Raw genomic sequence first — 25,516 nt, 5'->3', positions numbered from 1 at the left:
CATACATTGTGATGCACAGTCCACCATCTGGCTTATAGGTGAAATCATTATACACTCACAGTGCAAAAGATCAAAAAGCCAGCACACTAAAAAAAGAAAAATAACACACAGTCCAAAAAATCTCTTTATTAGAAAACACAGATAACTAAAAGAGTTTGCTTAAGTGTGGAAATAGTAGAGAATGTGTAGTATGCACATTGGCATGTGTTTCCATCACAATTTTATTGGTGTAGAAACTTGTTGCTGATTGTTTTTCATCATGGTCAGATTCTTGTGAAGTCAGGTGAACAAATTTTAGGTGTCAGTTTCAGGACTGAATATTATTTACAGATTTAGAAACAGCGTAATTTATTTTATTAGTATTGCACAGTGTGTCTTACCTTTCTCCCAAGTTATGGATTCTATAGGATACCCAGACACAGGGCAGGCTATATAAAGGGGTTCTCCTGCCACCGCTGAGACATTAGGCATTGGTCGCACGAATGGCAATCCTGCAAAATATTTTCCAAGAAATTTTATATAAGGATACAAATGCATAAATATCTCCATTTTATAATTTTAACATTCTTGATGATAGCAATAATCAAAGTTAAATTAATTTAAATGTAATTCCAATATATTATGGATGACAGCTGATAAGTTTAAAAAATCTAAAGTTTTCAATAACTGAGTTTTTAGGCAGTTTTTCTTGTTTGTGGCCAACATACACTCCTGGAAATGGAAAAAAGAACACATTGACACCGGTGTGTCAGACCCACCATACTTGCTCCGGACACTGCGAGAGGGCTGTACAAGCAATGATCACAAGCACGGCACAGCGGACACACCAGGAACCGCGGTGTTGGCCGTCGAATGGCGCCAGCTGCGCAGCATTTGTGCACCGCCGCCGTCAGTGTCAGCCAGTTTGCCGTGGCATACGGAACTCCATCGCAGTCTTTAACACTGGTAGCATGCGTGGACGTGAACCGTATGTGCAGCTGACAGACTTTGAGCGAGGGCATATAGTGGGCATGCGGGAGGCCGGGTGGACGTACAGCCGAATTGCTCAACACGTGGGGCGTGAGGTCTCCACAGTACATCGATGTTGTCGCCAGTGGTCGGCGGAAGGTGCACGTGCCTGTCGACCTGGGACCGGACCGCAGCGACGCACGGATGCACGCAAAGACCGTAGGGTCCTACGCAGTGCCGTAGGGGACCGCGCCGCCACTTCCCAGCAAATTAGGGACACTGTTGCTCCTGGGGTATCGGCGAGGACCATTCGCAACCGTCTCCATGAAGCGGGGTTACGGTCCCGCACACCGTTAGGCCGTCTTCCGCTCACGCCCCAACATCGTGCAGCCCGCCTCCAGTGGTGTCGCGACAGGCGTGAATGGAGGGACGAATGGAGACGTGTCGTCTTCAGCGATGAGAGTCGCTTCTGCCTTGGTGCCAATGATGGTCGTATGCGTGTTTGGCGCCGTGCAGGTGAGCGCCACAATCAGGACTGCATACGACCGAGGCACACAGGGCCAACACCCGGCATCATGGTGTGGGGAGCGATCTCCTACACTGGCCGTACACCTCTGGTGATCGTCGAGGGGACACTGAATAGTGCACGGTACATCCAAACCGTCATCGAACCCATCGTTCTACCATTCCTAGACCGGCAAGGGAACTTGCTGTTCCAACAGGACAATGCACGTCCGCATGTATCCCGTGCCACCCAACGTGCTCTAGAAGGTGTAAGTCAACTACCCTGGCCAGCAAGATCTCCGGATCTGTCCCCATTGAGCATGTTTGGGACTGGATGAAGCGTCGTCTCACGCGGTCTGCACGTCCAGCACGAACGCTGGTCCAACTGAGGCGCCAGGTGGAAATGGCATGGCAAGCCGTTCCACAGGACTACATCCAGCATCTCTACGATCGTCTCCATGGGAGAATAGCAGCCTGCATTGCTGCGAAAGGTGGATATACACTGTACTAGTGCCGACATTGTGCATGTTCTGTTGCCTGTGTCTATGTGCCTGTGGTTCTGTCAGTGTGATCATGTGATGTATCTGACCCCAGGAATGTGTCAATAAAGTTTCCCCTTCCTGGGACAATGAATTCACGGTGTTCTTATTTCAATTTCCAGGAGTGTATATGCCTAGCTCACCGATTTATTCATAATGTAAATTTGAACTGAACTACATTTACGTAACACTCACAGACATTTTGATGTTGAGCCTCTTGTTGTTTATGGAAGTCAGAGTTACTTCTTTTACAGCATAGAGATCCCATCATAGCGTAAAAAAAGACTCTAGGTCCCAGGTGAATATTGTATTATTACTGTACTGGCCTCGTGTGCGTGTGTGTGTGTGTGTGTGTGTGTGTTTTATTAAGCAATCTCCAACGTTCCATGTAAACGTGCCGTGAAATAAATGTACCGGTACATCACAGATATCCGGTAAGTGGGAAATAGTCCTTCCCAAACGATCTAATGTCGTTAAATATGTAACAATAACGCGATTCCTCAGAGCAAGAGAGGGTGGATACGATTTTAATACCGCATCGAAAATTTGCTAAGTCTAGAGATTTTCGATGTTCTGTAGTAAGGCAGAAGAGATTCATAGGCTACTACATTCCTCATAAATGGCTGGAGAAAAGATAAGAATGGATAAACAGAAAGGGGGAATCACGTATGACGGTCCTATATACCACAATTTTTATAAGCAATTCCTAACACTTCCACAATCTTTTTACCGTATCCCATCATTTCTGTCCTTCCTAACGTGGCACATAGCAAATCCTTAATACATTTTTGAGCAGAAATGTGCCATTACACATGCGCGGTGAAGAAGTGATTGGTTAAACACGAAAGCAGCAATTCGGTTGGCGGGCTATGAACATCTGCCTTGTGTAGCGCTTTCATTTAATTTAATAGAGCGCTCGGGACTCACGAGCATGGAAAAAAGTATTATACAAAAATCAAAAACAATCGTAGAACAGTCTACAAAAAAATTAACTTCAATGCAAGAGCAGCTCAGGCCAGGATAAAAGCCTTTAAAAGCTGAAAAATGGTCGTTGCCACTAGGTGCAAATAGAACACTGGGTACGGTAGAAAGGATTTCTATGCTAAAGAACACCTTCAAGCGGCACTTGGACTTATCCACAGTTCCATGAAAAGTCTTCTTGAAACTGAATGGCAAGCTGTACCAGAAGCTGTTAAAATTTTAAAGCCTTTTAAAACAGTTTATAGAAGAAATGTCCCCGCAAACGCAAGGGTCTATTTCAAAGGTGCTAGCGGCCACCGTAGGATAGAGGGGATATTTGCTAACTTATACATTAATTTAAGTAAAGAAATAACAAAGAACTTACTGCTTTAAGTTAAATACGAAATTTAATTAAAAGAAATAACAAAGAACTTACTGCTTTAAGTTAAATACGAAATTTAATTACCGATTTAAAAACCGGGCTAGACATTCAGTCCTGTCGAAAGCAGCCCTATTAGATAGAGGCTTTAAGAGGCTTGCTTTTACAGGCGAATCTCCTTACAACTACGCCAAAATTTCATTAAAAACTGAATTACAAAAAAATATTCATTGAAGGACACCTTTTGAAATAGAGTTGACTTGAGTTCGTATCGCCCATTCCTTTTGACGAAGAGGAATCAGTGTGGGAAGATTTTCATGTCAAGGCAACGTCAGGCTCTGCGACATCACCCGTTACCAGCATAATATCGATGAGGCAGTTTATGGAAGAAAAGTTATCAAACAGGTACGAGTGTCCTTCACAATGGCAGCAGCGCGAACACTCCTCTATACTGAACTGCATGCTCAGAAGGAAAAAAAAAATATCTGTCATGGCTACTTCAGTGACGACAGAAAGGACATTCTCAAAATCATGTCAAATATTGTCAGATGCCGGCCGAAGTGGCCGAGCGGTTCTAGGCGCTTCGATCTGGAACCGCGCGACCGCTTCGGTCGCAGGTTCGAATCCTGCCTCGGGCATGGATGTGTGTGATGTCCTTAGGTTAGTTAGGTTTAAGTAGTTCTAAGTTCTAGGGGACTGATGACCTTAGAAGTTAAGTCCCATAGTGCTCAGAGTCGTTTGAACCATTCACCGCAATTGTCGTGCTTTTACTCTGGGACGATTGATCCTTATAGTTTCGAAGCCATATCCGTCAACTCAAATCTCATCACCTGATATATGACACGTTTCAGAAGTTCTGCATCGTTGCTGACATGGCATGAATGAATTGATATAGGAATGTCATCAGAAACTTCTATGACTGTGACTCGGCAATTCTTCGTAATCATTTCTTTCCATTTTCTCCAGTTCAACGATCAATGATATGCAGGGGCGGCCAGGTCGCTCCTTCTCGACATCTTCAAAATCTTCTCAGCCTTCTGCAAAGCTTATGTACCACTCGATAACCTTTGTTTTACTCATAGCTGACTTACCAGAAGCAATATTTAAAACTTCTAAAACTTTGCTGCATTTTATTCCGTTTCTACAGGGTGAAAAGTTTTTAAACCGACAAACTCTGGGAGGTTGTAGGGGACATCAAAACAAATATTTTCCCCTAATGTCATTTTTTCCTGAGACCGTATTACTCTCTTCAGTTGTAGGCAACTGCTGTCCACCAGTGTAGTAGTGCGTTGTCTCTGTTTACTAATGGAGCGATACACCTGGAGTGAGTAAAATGGCTCTGAGCACTATGGGACTCAACTGCTGTGGTCATTAGTCCCCTAGAACTTAGAACTACTTAAACCTAACTAACCTAAGGACATCACACACATCCATGCCTGAGGCAGGAATCGAACCTGCGACCGTAGCAGTCGCACGGTTCCGGACTGCGCGCCTAGAACCGCGAGACCACCGCGGCCGGTTGGAGTGAGTACACTGATATGGTTGGTGCGTACTACGTAGCGCACCACAACGGTCGAGCTGCACAGCGGGTTTATCAACAATATCCTAATCGCCGAATCCCGCATCATACGACCTTTGCTGCTGCGTACCAACGTCTACACGAGATCGGGTCATTTAGCAGATTACCTGGACAGGGACGCCGTCGCACGGTAAGAACGCTGCAAACTGAGGAAGCTATCCCGCAGCATGTGGAGTGGCATCCTTCAATCAGCACTCGTGCAATTGCACGTAACATGGGAACTAATCAGACGAATGTGAGAACAGTCCTTCGAGAGCAATTGTTACGTCCATTTCACTTACAGCGTGTCCACAACCTGGAACCAGTTGATTATCCACCCAGAGCACAGTTTTCGAAGTGGTACCGGAAACAGTGTGAAATGCATCCTACGTTTCCATCCTCTGTGTTGTTTACCGATGAAGCAATGTTCAGGGGTGATGGAGTCTTCAACATGCACAATTCGCATGTTTGGAGTGAGGATAACCCAGATGCCACAGTTGCTAGCGCTCATCAAGTGCGGTTCTTGGTTAATGTGTGGGTCGGTGTTGTTGGGGACTGTTTAATTGGGCAGTATCTGCTACCTAGGCCATTAAATGGCAGGCACTATTACAATTTTCTCGCCAGAGCATTGACAGAATTGCTGGAAGACGTCCCGCTCCCTACAAGACAACGAATGTGGTTCCAACATGACGGGGCGCCGGCACATTTCAGTCGTCGTATGGGTCGATTCCTGGACCGACGGTTCCCAGAAGCGTGGATTGGGAGAAGTGGTCCTGTACCATGTCCTGCTCGATCCCCAGATATGCCCCCTCTGGACTTTTTTGTGTCGGGAGAGATGCGCAACCTTGTTTACGCAATCCCTGTTGCATCAGAAGAGGATGTGGTCTCCCAGATAGTAGCAACAGCAGGAACAGTTCAGGATACTCCTGGGGTTTTTGCCCGTGTCAGACAGAACATGATCCGACGGTGTAATCTTTGTTTACGTGTCAATGGAGGCATTTTTGAAAATCTACTCTAATTGAATCTGGGATGTGTTAATGTGTTGTCTCTTGGTCATAAAAAAATGGAAGAGTGTTTGTTGGTTTAATTAATTTGCCGCCAGACAAATCTTCCTCTACCGGTTTAAATACTCCTCATATGAAAAAGTGACATTAGGGAAAAATATTTGTTTTGATGTCCCCTACAACCTCCCAGAGTTTGTCGGTTTAAATACTTTTCACCCTGTATAGCAAAATTTTTCCCCCATCCCCACGAACCATGAAACTTGCTGACCTCAACTGGTATGCGTGCTTCCGTTTTCTGACATGTTCTACATCCAGGAGGACCTCCTCACTACGGATCAATTGGAATGAAAGTAAATCTAATCTAATCTATCACTATGGTTACATGCGACACATATTCCGAAAGGAGAAAACCAAATTTCAGAAAGCGTTTTTCGCTGTCGCGTTTACATGTTAAGGTTTGATCGGATTTTGTGGCCCAGTTAAATATGGCGTTTGGAAAACAGCTGTTCCAGTTTCTCATTTAGTCAGAACAATCACCGTTTCTCTTCACTTAAATATTACAATCTAAAATCGATCGTAGAAGTGGAAAATCGGCAGCTAGGAACGGATTTCCAGAGTCGACTTGGGAGTGTTTAGATGACCAACCAGAAACAGTATTGTGAAATCGGTTTACGAAATCCGGTTTTGGGAGCCTCATGTAAACATAGTGGACGTTTACATGCGCTCGCAAAACCAAATTTCACAAACCGATTTCCCAATAGCGTTTCTCGTTAGTCATGTAAACACTTTCAAAATCGATTCTCCAAATCCGTTTCCAGCTGCCTGTTTTCCACTTCCAAATCGATCTTCGCTCCCACCTAAACGCACAACCGTTTTTGAAACATGGAATTTTTTGAAAATTTGTGGTAAGGTCTTATGGGTGAACTGCTGAGATCATAGGTTCCTAAGCTTACACACTAGTTAATCTAACTTAAACTAACTTACGGTAAGGACGACACGCACATCCATGCCCGAGGGAGGACTCGAACCTCCCGGCCGAAGTGGCCGAGCGGTTCTAGGCGCTACAGTCTGGAACCGCGCGACCACTACGGTCGCAGGTTCGAATCCTGCCCCGGGCATGGATGTGTGTGATGTCCTTAGGTTAGTTAGGTTTAAGTAGTTCTAAGTTCTAGGGGACTGATGACCTCAGATGTTACGTCCCATAGTGCTCAGAGCCATTTGAACCAATTTTTTGTAGACCTCTACGAGCAGAATAGAAAAACATGCAAATAATTAGGCAGTGGCCGCGTGGGATTAGCCGAGCTGTCTGAGGCGGTGCAGTCATGGACTGTGCGGCTGGTCCCGGCGGAGGTTCGAGTCCTCTCTCGGGCATGGGTGTGTGTGTTTGTCCTTAGGATAATTTACGTTAAGCAGTGTGTAAGCTTAGGTACTGATGACCTTAGCAGTTAAGTTCCATAAGATTTGACACACATTTGAACATCTGAATTAGGCAGTAAAGAAATAACAAATAAGCTAATGAAAACAACAACTTCGAAACAATACATGATGATTGGTGGGCGACAGTGAGCAGTCTAGCACTTGGGGCCTATTTTTCGTGCTCCACCCTGTACCACTGGAATAATATTGTAGAAGTTATAATATTCTCTTTACAAAATGTAACACCAGGCAGTCGATTATGGAGCGCGGGCTTCATTCGGTTGTGAGTCGGTCTGCGTTCCATAACAATGAACATGCCGTTTTAACTTGGATAAAAAAAGACGGCCAGCCGCGGTGGCCGAGCGGTTTTAGGCGCTTCAGTCCGGAACCTCGCTGCTGCTACGGTCGCAGACTCGAATTCTGCCTCGGCATGGATGGGTGTGATGTCATTACGTTAGTTAGGTTTTAAGTAGTTCTAAGTTTAGGGGAGTGATGACCTCAGATGTTAAGTCCCATAGTGCTCAAAGCCATTTGAACCATTCGAGAAAAAGAAGGAAAATGGTCATTCGTGCTTGGCATGCCGACTTTCTTTGTATGTGTAATAAAAAAAAATTGCCTTTTTATGTCTTCCTCTTTTTATCGAAATGTGAGGTAAGCTGATGTGCTCTTTCGCTTCCTGATAAGATGTATGTATTACATACCACGTAATTTTTATGTAATTTACGTAATTATAAAATACGTTTTAATTACCTATCCTGGACGCTGAATAGAGTACGAAAAGATCCAGAAGTCCAGAGTTTAGAAAAGGTTTGAAACATATCTAGAATGGGCGTGCGCAGCGAACGAAACGAACAACAACTCGATACCGAACTAACTAGGAGCAGTCGGCAGTGGAACTGCGGCGAGTGGCCACGCGAAGGAATATGTATTCAAATAGAGAGATATGTAAAAACGCAGAATATGGCGCTGCGATCGGCAAGGCCTATACAAGACAACAAGTGTCTGACGCAGTTGTTAGATCGGTAAATGCTGCTACTATGGCAATTTATAAGGATTTAAGTGAGTTTGAACGTGGTGTTATAGTCGGTGCACGAGCGAGGTAGCGATGATCTGGGGATTTTCTGTGCGATCATTTCACGAGTGTACAGTGAATATCAGGAATCTGGAGAAGCATCAAATCTCCGACATCGCTCCGGCCGGAAAAAAAATCCTGCAAGAACGGGACCAACGACGACTGAAGGGAATCTTTCAACGTGACAGAAGTGCAACCCTTCAGCAAATTTCTGCAGATTTCAGTGCTGAGCCATCAACAAGTGTCAGCTTGCAAACCATTTACGAGACATCATCGATATGGGTTTTCGGAGCCGAAGGCCCGTTTCAAATTGTATCGAGCGGATGGACGTGTACGGGTATAGAGACAACTTCGTGAATGCATGGACCCTGCATGTCAGCAGGGCGCTTTTCAAGCTCGAGGAGGCTCTGTGGTGGTGTGGGGCGTCTACAGTTTGGGCGTTATGGGACCCCTGAGACGTCTAGACACGACTCTGACAACTAATACACTACTGGCCATTAAAATTGCTACACCACGAAGATGACGTGCTACAGACGCGAAATTTAACGACAGGAAGAAGATGCTGTGATATGAAAATTATTAGCTTTTCAGAGCATTCATACAGGGTTGGCCCCAGTGGCGACACCTACAACGTGCTGACATGAAGAAAGTTTCCAACCGATTTCTCATACACAAACAGCAGTTGACCGGCGTTGCCTGATGAAACGTTGTTGTGATGCCTCGTGTAAGAGGAGAAATGCGTACCATCACGTTTCCGACTGTGATAAAGGTCAGACTGTAGCTTATCGCGATTGCGGTTTATCGTATCGCGACATTGCTGCTAGCGTTAGTCGAGATCCAATGACGGTAAGCAGAATATTGAATCGGTGGGTTCAGGAGGATAATACGGAACGCCGTACTGGATGCCAACGGCCTCGTATGACTAGCAGTCGCGATGACAGGCAACTTATCCGCATGGCTCTAACAGATCGTGCAGCCATGTCTCGATCCCTGAGTCAACAGATGGGGACGTTTGCAAGACAACAACCATCTGCACAAACAGTTCGATGACGTTTGCGCAGCATGGACTATAAGCTCGGAGACCATGGCTGCGGTAACCCTTGACACTGCATCACAGACAGGAGTGCCTGCGATGGTGCACTCAACGACGAACCTGGGTACACGAATGGCAAAACGTCATTTTTTCGGACGAATCCAGGTTCTGTTCACAGCATCATGATGGTCGCATCCGTGTTTGGCGACATCGCGGTGAAAGCACATTGGAAGCGTGTATTCGTCATTGCCATACTGGCGTATCACTCGGCGTAGTGGTATGGGGTGCCATTGGCTACACGTCTCGGTCACCACTTGTTCGCATTGACGGCACTTTGAACAGTAGACGTTAAATTTCAGAAGTGTTACGACCCGTGGCTCTACCCTTCATTCGATCTCTGCGAAACCCTACACTTCAGCAGGAAAGGCACGACCGCATGTTGCAGGTCCTGTACGGGCCCCTCTGGATACAGAAAATGTTCGACTGGTGCCCTGGGCAGCACATTCTCCAGATCCCTCACCAATTGAAAACGTCTGGTCAATGGTGGCCGAGCAACTGGCTCGTCACAATACACCAGTCACTACTCTTGATGAACTGTGGTATCGTGTTGAAGCTGCATGGGCAGCTTTACCTCTACAAGGCCATCCAAGCTCTGTTTGACTCAATGCCCAGGCATATCAAGGCCGTTATTACGGCCAGATGTGGTTGTTATGGGTACTGATTTTTCAGGATCTATGCACCCAAATTGCGTGAAATGTAATCACATGTCATTTCTAGTACAATATATTTGTCCAATGAATACCCGTTTATCATCTGCATTTCTTCTTGGTGTAGCAATTTTAATGGCCTGTAGTGTACGTACATAAGCATTCTGTTTGATCATCTGCATCCATTCATGTCCATTGTGCATTCCGACGGACTTGGACAATTCCAGCAGGACAATGCGACACCCCACACGTCCAGAATTGCTACAGAGTGGCTTTAGCAACACTCTTCTGAGTTTAAACACTTCCGTTGGCCAGCAAATTCACTAGACATGAACATTATTGAGCATATCTGGGATGCCTTGGCAGGTGATTTTCAGAAGGATCTCCACCCCGTCGTACTCGTACGGGTCTATGGACAGCTGTGCAGGATTCATGGTGTGATTTTCCTCCAGCACTACTTCAGACATCAGTCGAGTCTATGCCACGTGTTGCGGCACTTCTGCGTGTTCGCGGGGGCACTACACGATATTAGGCAAGTGTACCCGTTTCCTCGGCTGTTCATTGTATGAAAACAGGAGTGCGTAACACAGTTGCTGCAACACGACTAACTGAACTGACATTATTCTCCTGGCCTTCACTTCTGAAAGGAACGTCCAAAATGCAGTGCAGTCTTGTTTCCAGAGAACCAATAAATAATGAATAGGCCTATCATTATTTTATGCGGGACTGTGCAGGAGCACACACCGCCAATGCGTCTATGACAGTATTATGCTATGTTTGTGATGATAGGAGCCAGACATTTACGAGGGACCTTCGATAAGTAAAGCAACTAATATTTTCTGAAAGCAGGTTGGTTTTGTTTAGGATTCCAGTACACCATTATATTCCCCACTCTTTTGGCTACAAAACCCTATTTTTCAACATAAGTTTCGTTCAATGCGACGGCCGTGCGCCACATTACTGGGACGGCCCGTATGCCCACATGGTACCACTCAACTAGTCGACGTCAGAGCCAACGCCTTGCTGCATCCATAACGTCTCCATCATCCATCTACTCAATCCCGCGGAGTGCGTCGTGTATGGGCCAAACGGACGGAAGTCGGAAGGTACGTGATCCGGGCACACACGTTTCAGTACCCCAACTGGTGTATGAGTGTGTCAGCACTATCAACAGTGACGTCCAGTTGAGTAGCGAAGTGTTTGTGATCCGTCAATGACTTCGATTGAGTGTGTCCGCACATTCCAACTCGGGTGATCGGACAGGTTTGCGCGACCTTGATGCAGTGATTACAGAATGCTCGCTGAACGTCTCACCATGCTAATGTTCACTGTCTGGTCTCGGTAGACATCCTACAAGCTCCTATGAATATCAGCGATGTTCTGGCTCTCCGCAAAAGAAACTCAATGACAACTCTCTGCTTGGAACGCATCTTCGTTGGAGACGCCATTTTGAACCCTAAGTATAGCGCCGTCACCAATCAGAAATTGGTTCAAATGGCTCTGAGCACTATGGGCCTTAACATCTGAGATCATCAATCCCCTAAAACTTAGAACTACTTAAACCTAACTAACCTAAGGACATCACACACAACCATGCCCGAGGCAGGATTCGAACATGCGACCGTAGCGGTCGCGCAGTTCCCGACTGTAGCGCCTAGAACCATTCGGTCACACCGGCCGGCCGTCACCAATTGGAACTTCATGAAACTATAGGGGTTGAAGCGGGAATAGCCAACGAGGTCCCACAACAAATTCCGCAGTTTTTTAATGTAAATTGACTAAGAAAGAAATGTGTTCCATTACTTATTGAGCGCCCCAACGTTTTAGTTCTCTACCAGAAAATAAAATCAGCACGTGGCAGCATCTCAATAAAGAGCAGAAAATGCCAAATAATTTTTAATTTGCGCTCAAGAAAGCAATTAAAAAGAATAAAATAAAGGAACGCTGTAGCGTTCTTCTAGCGTCAAATGTTATACATTTTAATTGGTAACGAAACACGTCTTTCAGTACAATGGTTTTCATTGACTTACCATAAACTCTCATGTCGGCAGAATGGGTCACTTCACCCACTCTGTTGCTCGCTGTGCAACTGTATATGCCTCCGTCTTCCACAGCCACGTTGCTTATGTTCACGTGGCTGATAACGTCGCCATGTAATGTCACGTACTGTCCAATGACGAACCTTCAACAAAGACAAAACAGAATTAGTATGTAACCAAACACTGCAAGAAAACTGCATCGTTTACAGTTTCATCATCTCTCTCTCTCTCTCTCTCTCTCTCTCTCTCTCTCTCTCTATATATATATATATATTCCATGAAATTATGGAGCCAAGAATTTGAAACACACAGTTACTCAGAATGTAGAGTCCCCTAGTGGGGTATGCAGGGTCACGGAAAAAAGGTGTCCAGTCAGTATATTGGACAGGAGAAGTGAGATATTGAGCGAGTGGGGTGCATCCGGCAAGTAACAACGAAGCCTGCCACCGCGATGCATGGGATATCCTCAGTTCTTTGCAGAGCATGACTAATGTGACTCATACTGCCTTTTTTTGTAGCTGGAAACACAACTCGCGAGCTCAGTTAAGGTCTCTAATAAGGTCTGTGACGCAGAGTACTCGACCCATTGTCCAGCGAAGATCTGTAGACCTGCCTTGAACAAATCATGCGTTCTCTATGCGGAGAAAACTGCTACTAGGTTAAAAGAGTATGAGTGGTGAGATGATGTGGTTTTTTCTCTTTGAGTTAGAGCAAGTTCACTATACACTCAGCCACGCGGGGTAGCCGCGCCGTTTAAGGCGCCTTGTCACGGTTCGGGCGAGTCTGCCCTCTCCCCCCACCCGCCCCCCCCCCCCAACCCCCACCCCCGTCGGATGTTCGAGTCCTCCCTCGGACATGAGTGTGCATGTTGTCCTTAGCGTAAGTTAGTCTAAGTTACATTAAGTAGTGTGTAAGCTTAGGGACTGATGGCCTCAGCAGTTTGGTCCCATAGGATCTTACTACAAACGTCCAAATTGGAGTGAAATACATCACTGACTCTGCCTGTCAGGGATCCGGCATATTGGTAGGTTTGTGGAGGTATTCGCATTTGATGTCTGCGCACAGGTCATGTAATTCGCGTAAATAACTGGGCGCTGATATGAGTACGCGGTGATGGCGCCCGATAGCGACCCAGACAGGTTCCTCAACGTGAGTTCACTATAATGCTCCTTAAACCACTGTAGCACGGTTCTGGCTCCGATACATGGACAATTATACTGTCGAAAGATGGCATCGCCGTCGGGGAAGACATTAAGCAGGTGGTTCGCCGCTGTCTGCGTGCCTTCGATTCTACCACAGGTTCCATGCAAGCGCAAGAGAATGTCTCCCATAGCATAACACTGCTCCCACCAGCCTGCATCAGAGGCGCGCTGCACGTTTGTAGCCGCCGTTCACCTCGATGACGGCTTCTCTGGTGACGACCATCGACCCAGTGTAGCAAAAATGTGTTGGGTCATTATGCGAACACGTAGAAGTGGTCGGCTGCGGAACTCCGTGTACAACAGCCGCGCGGGATTAGCCGAGCGGTCTTAGGCACTGCAGTTATGGACTGTGCGACTGATCACGGCGGAGGTTCGAGTCCTCCCTCGGGCATGGGTGTGTGTGTATTTGTAATTTAGGTTAAGTAGTGTGTAAGCTTAGGGACTGATGACCTTAGCAGTTAAGTCCTATAAGATTTCACACACCTTTCCATGCACAACAACATACGTGAATGGCGTGCTCCGAAACACTTGTGCGTGCAACAGCACTGTGCTCTTTCGGCAGAGATGCCACAGATCGCCACCATCATACTTTACAGAGCAGACAAGCTTCAGAACCCCACGTTCTGTGAAGAGTCTAGGACGTCCGACCATTTAGCGACCTTCTACCTCCTTCCGTAGATGCTCACGACAGTAACACGCGAACATTCGACCAGCCTACCGTTTTCCAGATACTCGTTCACAGGCTCTGCATAATAATTATCTGCCCTTTGTCAAAGTCTCTTATTTCAGTGGATTTACCCGTTTGCAGCACTTATCTTCGCTAGGGTGATCCGCTATGCGTGTCTGCTCCGCTTACATACTTTTGTTACCGTGTCACGTGCCCGGCGACATCCAACGTCGTGCAGAGTGTTTTGGCTGATCACTGTGCACCTCACAGAGGGAAGTCGTGGTTCTAAATCGGCTGCGGGAAAGAAGGAAATACGTCCTTGCAGGTCGTGGGAGCCAGAACTCATTACGTTTTTCGAACCACAAGTCGTCACCAGTAGCGAAATCTACGTACACAGGGTGTTTCAGGAGATATTGTTAATATTTTTTGAGATGATAGTATGGACTAATTCGAATAAAATTTCCCATATAAGTTTTTATTGGTTACTTGAATACAGCTGTTATAACGTAACACATACAAATACTCACAGTAGGTGTTGAGCAAAGGCAAAAGCGACCATTTCTGCCGATCCATCTTCCAGGACGCTTATTATATGGAATGTATTCGAATTAGTCCATACTACCCCCCTCCTATACTGTTTCTATTCCTTCTGGGACGCTCTTTGTATACAGGCTGGAACACCTGATATTTGTACCCCTTATTTATTTATTTATTTTTATTTACAGGTCAAATTCCGTAGGACCAAATTGAGGAGCAAATCTCCAAGGTCATGGAAGGTATCAGTACATGAAATTCAACATAAAACAGACAAGAATAAAATGTTTATGAACCCGAAAAAGTCAAGTAAACGAAATCAACAACACAACCAGAATCAGCTTACTTTTGAAAGGAACTCCTCGACAGAATAGAAGGAGTGACCCATGAGGAAACTCTTCAGTTTGGATTTGAAGCGCGTGGATTACTGCTAAGATTTTTGAATTCGAGTGGTAGCTTATTGAAAATGGATGCGGCAGTAAACTGCACACCTTTCTGTACAAGAGTTGAGGAAGTCCGATCCAAATGCAGCTTTGATTTCTGCCGAGTATTAACTGAGTGAAAGCTGCTTATTCTTGGGAATAAGTTAATATTGTTAACAAGAAATGACAGTAAAGAATATATGTATTGAGAAGCGAGTGTTAAAATACCCAGACTCGTGAACAGGGGTCGACAAGAGGTTCGTGGACTTAAACCACTTACTGCCCGAACCGCCCGTTTCTGAGCCAAATATATATTTTTAGAATGGGAAGAGTTACCACATAATATAATACCATACGACATAATCGAATGAAAATAATCAAAGTATACTAATTTTCGTGTCGAACGATCACTCACTTCAGATAGTAAAAATAGCAGCTTTAAGTCTTTGAACAAGATACTGAATGTGGGCTTTCCACGACAGTTTACTATCTATCTGAACACCTAGAAACTGAACTGTTCAGTTTCACTAATCATATGCACATTTTGTGAAATTAATACGTCAGGTTTTGTTGAATTGTGTGTTAGAAACTGTAAAAATTGTGTCTAACTGTGATTTAGCGTCAGTTTATTTTCTACAATGGGAACTGCACTATTTGAAACCGAGTCAGTGTTGCACACAACATCCTTTACTACCACACTAGTGTCATCAGCAAACAGAAATATTTTAGAGTTACCACTAATACTAGAGGACATATCATTTATATAAACAAGGATCAGGACTGGCTCCCTGGGAGATGAAGAAGCTTGCACAGGATAGAGTAGCATGGAGAGCTGCATCAAACCATTCTCTGGACTGAAGACCACAACAACAACATAAAAATAAGTTACTGTGTTGGCCACACCAAACTTTACCATGGGTGAAGTGTTACATTTATAAATACAGTTACATTCATTATTAAATGAATTAATCACTCCCAGAACTGCGTGATGTTATGATTGTATCAATATGACAATTATTTGACCATTCTGTTTCTCCAGACCTCAGCATTCTGCCATCCGAATAATTATTTTTCTCGCCCCACTGCGAATTGCACATTCCGTAGAATTCCTTACACTTCTCGGAGGTGTAAGGGACGACCTATATAGGCCAGCAATGGCTTTATCATCAATCATTATTTGGAAATACCTTTGGCCAGTTCCCAAACAGCCGCTACTGTTAGCTAACATTAGCAACAATGGAAGATAGAAGACAGTCGGCATGAAATGTTCCGAATACTTTCGACACTACAATAACTTTTTTTTAAAAAAATTCTAAAAAAATTTCATGTGGTGTGTTAATTGTGAATAATGATCGCTGAAACTGATTTTTTATTATCGTATAAAATTCAGCACAGTAAAGACGACACGAATAAGCTACTTTCATTAGAAAAGTTTTTCATTGATTTTCAGTAGGATACAGGGTGTTACAAAAAGGTACGGCCAAACTGTCAGGAAACATTCCTCACACACAAAGAAAGAAAATATGTTATGTGGACATGTGTCGGGAAACGCTTACTTTCCATGTTAGAGCTCATTTTATTACTTCTCTTCAAATCATGGAATGGCAACACACAGCAACAGAACGTACCAACGTGACTTCAAACACTTTGTTACAGGAAATGTTCAAAATGTCCTCCGTTAGCGAGGATACATGTATCCGTCCTCCGTCGCATGGAATCCCTGATGCTCTGATGCAGCCCTGGACAATGGCGTATTGTATCACAGCCGTCCACAATACGAGCACGAAGAGTCTCTCCATCTGGTAACGGGGTTGCGTAGACAAGAGCTTTCAAATGTCCCCATAAATGAAAGTCAAGAGGGTTGAGGTCAGGAGAGCGTGGAGGCCATAGAATTGGTCCGCCTCTACCAATCCATCGGTCACCGAATCTGTTGTTGAGAAGCGTACGAACACTTCGACTGAAATGTGCAGGAGCTCCATCGTGCATGAACCACATGTTGTGTCGTACTTGCAAAGGCACATGTTCTAGCAGCACAGGTAGAGTATCCTGTATGAAATCATGGCGGTGAATCGAGGAAGTGCAGTACATACTGACGAATCTAAAATGAGCTCTAACATGGAAATTAAGCTTTTCCGGACATATGTCGACATATAATCTTTTCTTTATTTGTGTGTAAGGAATGTTTCCTGAAAGTTTGGCCGTACCTTTTTGTAACACCCTGTATTCAAGTTGTTCGGAAATTCCCATTATAAAATTCTAGGACTTGTACAGGGGAGTGAGTACATCATGTTTTGAACATGAACCCATGTCCAGAAACCTACGAAACAGCCGTTTGAAAAAATGCAGCATGGCAGTCGGGGTGGTTGGTGAGGGGGGGAGGGGGGGCGGTGGTTACGTTGGATCGGCTGATGCCATTTGACGTCTGCTCTACCACTCTGACCTGCTTCAAGCCTCATTCACGTGTCTGTGAGTATTAGAGCTGCTATGGTGCAAAGTCAAGACCCTGCACGCCAGTCGGCAACGATAGAGAAGAGATCGATGTGAGAAGACGTCAACCAATCGCACGCTGACCGGTTCCCTCTCCAGGACGACAATGCGACAGCTTCGGCCCCTATGTGGCTATGTGAAGATGTCATAAGCGCGGCCGCCTGGCGACGGCCCAGTTGAATAGTAGCTTCAAGACTAGCGACTTGAATAGAAGCGTCAACGCTAGTTACTTCGCTTGTACAGTCCATGTAGCTCAGACTTGGAATTATGATACTGAAGAAGATTCATTATTTCGTATGTCGCCCTTTGCTTGCGACACGTCTGTGTAATTGTCAAAGTTAAGTATTATCATTTACTTTTTACAATAAAATTTACACTCCTGGAAATTGAAATAAGAACACCGTGAATTCATTGTCCCAGGAAGGGGAAACTTTATTGACACATTCCTGGGGTCAGATACATCACATGATCACACTGACAGAACCACAGGCACATAGACACAGGCAACAGAGCATGCACAATGTCGGCACTAGTACAGTGTATATCCACCTTTCGCAGCAATGCAGGCTGCTATTCTCCCATTGAGACGATTGTAGAGACGCTGGATGTAGTCCTGTGGAACGGCTTGCCATGCCATTTCCACCTGGTGCCTCAGTTGGACCAGCGTTCGTGCTGGACGTGGAGACCGCGTGAGACGACGCTTCATCCAGTCCCAAACATGCTCAATGGGGGACAGATCCGGAGATCTTGCTGGCCAGGGTAGTTGACTTACACCTTCTAGAGCACGTTGGGTGGCACGGGATACATGCGGACGTGCATTGTCCTGTTGGAACAGCAAGTTCCCTTGCCGGTCTAGGAATGGTAGAACGATGGGTTCGATGACGGTTTGGATGTACCGTGCACTATTCAGTGTCCCCTCGACGATCACCAGAGGTGTACGGCCAGTGTAGGAGATCGCTCCCCACACCATGATGCCGGGTGTTGGCCCTGTGTGCCTCGGTCGTATGCAGTCCTGATTATGGCGCTCACCTGCACGGCGCCAAACACGCATACGACCATCATTGGCACCAAGGCAGAAGCGACTCTCATCGCTGAAGACGACACGTCTCCATTCGTCCCTCCATTCACGCCTGTCGCGACACCATTGAAGGCGGGCTGCACGATGTTGGGGCGTGAGCGGATGACTGCCTAACGGTGTGCGAGACCGTAGCCCAGCTTCATGGAGACGGTTGCGAATGGTCCTCGCCGATACCCCAGGAGCAACAGTGTCCCTAATTTGCTGGGAAGTGGCGGTGCGGTCCCCTACGGCACTGTGTAGGATCCTACGTGCACCTTCCGCCGACCACTGACGACAACGTCGATGTACTGTGGAGACCTCACGCACCACGTGTTGAGCAATTCGGCGGTACGTCCACCCGGCCTCCCGCATGCCCACTATACGCCCTCGCTCAAAGTCCGTCAACTGCACATACGGTTCACGTCCACGATGTCGCGGCCTGCTACCAGTGTTAAAGACTGCGATGGAGCTCCGTATGCCACGGCAAACTGGCTGACACTGACGGCGGCGGTGCACAAACGCTGCGCAGCTAGCGCCAGTCGACGGCCAACACCGTGGTTCCTGGTGTGTCCGCTGTGCCGTGCGTGTGATCATTGCTAGTACAGCCCTCTCGCAGTGTCCGGAGCAAGTATGGTGGGTCTGACACACCGGTGTCAATGTGTTCTTTTTTCCATTTCCAGGAGTGTATTAATACGACTTGTTTGATTTTATTTTCTAGCGAACCGGTGTACGAAGGATTCATAGACACCTCATATTTGACAAACTTGGAGACATAATAAGAGCAACATAGTTGACTACACGTTTGCACAATACGCCGGCATGATCCTTCTGAATGTCGTAGATCACGGTTATGGTAGAGCTGCTCGTCGTTTTGATCGAGATCGTTCTCCACACCGTCCACTCCATCGCATGCCTTTTTTGCCACAATTACGCAACGACTTCGAGAAAGAGTACCTCCACCGTCAGCATGTGTGACTGTGCAGCTCCAAGGAGACGGCGCGCACCCGAAGTGGAAGAGGTCGTACTGCATCACGTTGAAGAAAACCCGTCAACGAGTACACAGGCAATTTCTTTGTCTATTAATGAGTGAAGCTGTAAAACAAGTAATGTACTGTGTCACGCCTGATCAGCTAGTTGTAAAAGTGGTCACGTCACCAACATGTTTTCAAATGACTGTAGAACGGAAACGGTACGTTTCCAATTCATATTATCTACTCACCACCTCTAGAAGTTTGTAACGGTAATTTCCGAACACCCTGTATTTTAAATATTTTGTAATGATTATAAATTGATCGTTTAGATGCTCTGAGGTTACAAGAACTTGAAGTTTTTTGTGAAATTGACAATTTTGAAGATGTTTTATCTTTAAATGAACTTGTAGCTCTGACCGAAACGTCGGACTATTTAGTTTGTATCATATAAGGGTAGGTTCTTCGAGTGGGACATCGATTTAATAACATTCTTTAGGGTATGTGATGGCGTGATGACGTATGTATAACATGCATTGGAGAAACAGCGTATCGGATACTTTTGTTGGCAGACAACATTGTTGTGGTACGAGGTACCCTCCGCCACGCACCGTATGGTGGATTGCAGAGTATGTATGTAGATGTAGGGTGCAATTGCGTGTGCCATTCCATTCCCTATCTCATCAGTTTTCACATGGCAGGAGCATCTTGGTATCCGGTGACTTGGTTGGTTGGGAACATCAAGGTGGATGGAGGTGAAGTACTGTAATTCTGGAAATGTTAGTCTTTACTCCTGATTAGTTATATGAGATGTATGAAGTCCGTAAAAAGTGGGAGCAACTAAATTGCAGAGTTTCTGTGTTGCTCTAAAGATGCCGCGGACAAGCTTATTCACCAGGGTTTCACGAGCTGGGCTACGATTATAGACTGAGCTACAAGACCAGTAAAATAAGGGTGTTATACACAACTCAGTCAATTTCACAAAGGGCGGTAGTAGAAATGAAGATAAGAGCGGTTGCTCGATGCATCCCAGCCACGCAGCCACTTCCCATTAAGATGAAGATCAGAGAGGCCATCAAGATAGCAAAACGGCCTGTCAGCACGAACTACTAATTTGTTTATTATCTATCGCCGTCCTGGCTGTCAACGATTTCGGTACGTCACGCTTTTTGAGGCAGAATGGTTCACGTGATTCGTTTATCATAGCCAATTAAACTGAAATCAAATACGTCCAACAAAAAAATACATATAAAGTTCCATCATAATGTAGGAGCGAAGACCAGCAACTTAGATTACTAAATTGTATTTTTCCAGCTTTCATCACAGTTGCAATTTTTTTTATTTGTGATGATTAATTTCAGACTACATAGTTGCTTCTAAAAGCACGGCTTTCGTTGTAAACTCAACATACCAGGTGGTTATAATCAAACTTTCCCTATTTAACGCGTTGTTGTTGTTCTTCTGGTCTTCAGTCCAGAGAATGGTTTGATGCAGCTCTCCATGCTACTCTATCCTGTGCAAGCTTCTTCATGTCCCAGTACCTACTGCAACCCACATCCTTCTGAATCTGCTTAGTGTATTCATCTCTTGGTCTCCCTCTACGATTTTTACCCTCCACGCTGCCATCCAATACTAAATTGGTGATCCCTTGATGCCTCAGGACATGTCCTACCAACCGATCCCTTCTTCTAGTCAAGTTGTGCCACAAACTTCTCTTCTCCCCAATCCTTTTCAATACCTCCTCATTAGTTACATGATCCACCCATCTAATCTTCAACATTGTTCTGTAGCACCACATTTCGAAAGCTTCTATTCTCTTCTTGTCCAAACTATTTATCGTCCACGTTTCACTTCGATACATGGCCACACTCCATACAAATACTTTCAGAAAAGACTTCCTGACACTTAAATCTATACTCGATGTTAACAAATTTCTCTTCTTCAGAAACGCTTTCCTTTCCATTGCCAGTCTACATTTTATATCCTCTCTACTTCGACTATCATCAGTTATTTCGCTCCCCAAATAGCAAAACTCACTTACTACTTTAAGCGTCTCATTTCCTAATCTAATACCCTCAGCATCACCCGATTTAATTCAACTACATTCCATTATCCTCGTTTTGCTTTTGTTGATGTTCATCTTATATCCTCCTTTCAAGACACTGTCCATTCCGTTCAACTGCTGTTCCAGGTGCTTTGCTGTCTGTGAAAGAATTACAATGTCATCAGCGAACCTCAAAGTTTTTATTTCTTCTCCATGGATGTTAATTCCTACTCCGAATTTTTCTTTTGTTTCCTTTACTGCTTGCTCAATATACAGATTGAATAACATCGGGGATAGGCTACAACCCTGTCTCATTCCCTTCCCAACCACTGCTTCCCTTTCCTGCCCCTCGACTCTTATTACTGCCATCTGGTTTCTGTACAAATTGTAAATAGCCTTTCGCTCCCTGTATTTTATCCCTGCCACCTTCAAAATTTGAGAGAGAGAGTATTCCAGTCAACATTGTCAAAAGCTTTCTCTAAGTCTACAAATGCTAGAAACGTAGGTTTGCGTTTCCTTAATCTATTTTCTAAGATAATTTAACGCGTTATAACATGAAAACTAATTACCGTACGAGTTCCAAACTCGGTAGTATTAATGTCCAGAGTATGGGGTGCATGATTTCCATGCGCCACAGCGCCGCCGTCATTTCAAACTATGGTTAACAGGTGCCGTGATCAGTCATCGTGATTCGTAGTCTCACACACCTGACCATTCGCAGTGCACTTGTTGACGTGTCAACACGAGCTTGGAAAAAGGAGCAGGGCATTATTGGTGAAGCTCTACTATTAAGACAACAGTAATGCTGCAGCTGCACTTAGAGAATATCGCCGGCTGAAATGATTACGGAAGGGTCCTCTTTCTCCACCTGCTGTGTTCGAATCAACTGGAGAATTGGGCGTCGCTCCGGGAAGAGGCCGAGGACCGTTTGCACCACAGGTGGTTGATGGCAGACAACGCTGCGGGCAATTCCCGATCGTCAGGCAGTCCACGTGCTGTGTCACGGCAGTTGAACATCCAGTGGTCCACTGTAAGGAAGGTGCTTCGAACCACTCTCGAATGGTATCCGTTGGGTTGGGATGCTTGGGGGAGGAGACCAGATAGCGAGGTCATCGGTCTCAAAGGATTAGGGAAGGAAGTCGGAAGTGCCCTTTCAAAGGAGCCATCTCGGCATTTGCCTCGAGCAATTTAGGGAAATCACGGAAAACCTAAATTAGGATGGCCAGACGCGGGATTGAACCTTCGTACTCCCGAGTGCGAGTCCAGTGTAATGGTATCCGTACAAGATCCATATCGTACAGCAGCTTGCATCACAGGACGCGCAACGACATGTTGTCTTCGCTCCCCACTTTTTCGCAAGGTTTGAAGTTGACGAGGGCTGGCCGTGGACCATCCTATGGACAGAAAAAGCTCATTTTTCTCTGACGGGTGAGGTGAACACACAGAATTTCCGAGTGTGGGGATCTTCACCTCCAGTCACTGTGCATGGACTTCATCTGTCCGTATGGTGTGGTTTCACGGCTTCATTCATCATTGGCCCATTCTTTTCTGAACAGGTTGGTGCTCGAGGACCAAAGCCGTGCAGTGGGACTGGCCAGCGTTACTGCGATATGATTCACCAGCTTGTCGTACCCGCCCCACGTGAGAGAGACTCATTGAACTTAACAGTTTTCATACAAGATGGAGCCCCACCGCACATCACTCGTCAGGTTCACCTTCTTCTCAGAAACACATTTGGAAAAGATCTAATTATCAGCCGATCGTTTTTATAAATGCTTGACCGGCACTATCACTTCATTTCACTCCCTGTGATGTCTGGTTGTGGACCGAGCGAGGTGGCGCAGTGGCTAGCACACTAGACTCGCATTCTCGAGGACGACAGTCCAATCCAGTGTCCGGCCTTCCTGATTTAGGTTTCCCGTGATTTCCCTAAATCGCTCCAGACAAATGCCGGAATGATTCCTTCGAAAGGACACGGCCGACTTCCTTGCCTGCCCTTTCCTAATCCGATGAGACCGATGACCCAGCTGTCTGGTCTCCTCCCCCAAAACAACCCAATTTCTCTGGTTGTGGGTCTACCTGAAGGACAGGGTTTACTAGGGGAACATTCACACATGTGCTCATCTGAAGCGCGGCATTCTCTGCCTCGTGATGACTGGGTGTTCTGTGATGTACTTAGGTTAGTTAGGTTTAAGTAGTCCTAAATTCTAGGGGACTGATGACCATAGATGTTAAGTCCCATAGTGCTCAGAGCCATTTTTTGAAGCGCAGAATATCAAGAGAGGTAGCCAGCATGCTTACGAACATTCTTCGTTCTGCTGTGCAGAATGCAATTATGCGCTTTCAGACTCTTCTGGACACTGATGGACGCCATATTGAGCCCCTTTTGTAGCAGTAATACTAGCGGTATGTAGTGGTATCATGTAAAGTAGCATCACATTAAAAGTGCTTCAACTGAATTGATTCTGCGTTATTTATCTTCCCCATGTCCTTGACATTAATGCTACCAAGTTTGGTACTCATACGGTCATTGGTTTCCGTGTTATAACGTGTCAAATAGGGAATGTTCAATTATAACGACCCAGCACGTTTCCACCAGTGCTCAAATATGCGATAGCCATAACTGGTACTTTTATATATGTATAAAATAGTAGTGCTTATACTAGATCCAATGACTTCACAAAGATAAGAAATGACAGCTCGCTCCAATCTTACACCAAGTACGGATGGAGTGAGCTGTCATTTCTTGTCTTTGTGAAGTCACTGCATCTTGTATTAGCATTTCTATTTTATACATATATAAAAGTACCAGTTATGGATATGCATATGCGTGCACGGGTGGAAATGTATGTTAACGTTTATGATGAAGGCTTTGGTTTGAGAATGGACAATATAGTCCGAAACTAGCCACCATAAATAAAAATTTTCGATTAGAGTTGTGACGGCAACTGGAAAAGAAGTATATGATTTACATCTTCCTCTATCCTCTCATCCAGTAAACCCGCGGCATATCTAACCAACACTGACATGAGACAAGCAGCACATGTGTACTGAGTGATAGTGATAGACAATCACTGAAGAGTCTTGTGTGTGACGAAAAATACGAGCACGACAGCTACAAAAGTCACTGCAGAACTGAATGTCGCTCTCGCGAACCCTTTCAGCACCAAAACAACTCTGAGAGAGCAGGGAATTTCAGGGCGAGATGCAGCTCCAAGACCACTCATCGGTAACGCCAATGCCCGTAACAGCAAAATCTGGTGCCGAAGCCATAAAACCTTAACTATGGAACAATGTAAGAAATGCATTTGGTCGGATAAGTTGTTTTTTTTCAAATTGTTTCCAACACTGGCCGAGTTTACGAGCCAAGATTGAAACACAGCGGTAGTCCGGTGACGATTTGAGCAGCCATATCATGATATTCCATGGGCGTGATGGTTACTCTGTAAGGTCACATTATTCGAAAGGATTACGTGCCATTCTGTCTGGTCAGGTTCATCCCATGGTACAATGTTTGTTCTCCAGTGGCGGTGCTGCGTTCTAAGGCGACAGGGCACCTGTTCATACACCATGCATCGTCCAGGACCGGTTTTGCGAGCACAAGGATGATATGGCCCATCTCGCCTGGCCAGCTGTGTCACCAGCTCTCAATGCTACGGAGCCTATGTGATCTACTTTGGAGAGAAGGGTACGTGATCGCTATCTACCTCCATCATCTTTAGCTGATTTATCCACTATTTTGCTGGGATAATCGTATAAGATTCCCTTGAAAACCGCGAAACGTCACTGAGAAGCCGTTTCATAAGACGCTTGTCGAATTCGGTACAACTTATTCACTTTACTACGTGACTTTAGCTCAATTCATGAACTCTTCCAGAAAGACTGAGCACTCAAATAAGCCCTATTAAATATTATATGAGTGTTTTAATGTGGGGTTTCGGTTTTGTTTTGTGGGAATTGCTGAGTTGGTCATCGT

At 45.4% G+C, this 25,516-nt stretch overlaps 1 protein-coding gene across 1 annotated transcript in view; it reads right to left on the bottom strand.

Moving 5' to 3' along the window:
• Positions 1–25,516, bottom strand: part of LOC126297767 (Down syndrome cell adhesion molecule-like protein Dscam2) — a 1,507,668-nt gene that overhangs the window by 177,180 nt on the left and 1,304,972 nt on the right. Inside the window, exons 8-9 of the mRNA XM_049988942.1 lie at positions 12,151–12,302; positions 381–491 (exon numbers count right to left, since the gene is read on the bottom strand). Coding sequence (XP_049844899.1) covers positions 381–491; positions 12,151–12,302 — 263 coding nt within the window. The remainder of the gene's footprint in view (positions 1–380; positions 492–12,150; positions 12,303–25,516) is intronic.

The sequence above is a fragment of the Schistocerca gregaria genome, chromosome X (genome assembly GCF_023897955.1).
Source record: "Schistocerca gregaria isolate iqSchGreg1 chromosome X, iqSchGreg1.2, whole genome shotgun sequence".
Lineage (NCBI taxonomy): Eukaryota > Metazoa > Arthropoda > Insecta > Orthoptera > Acrididae > Schistocerca > Schistocerca gregaria.
Note: the sequence above shows the minus strand (reverse complement) of the source record. Positions and strands in the feature narration are given on the sequence as shown.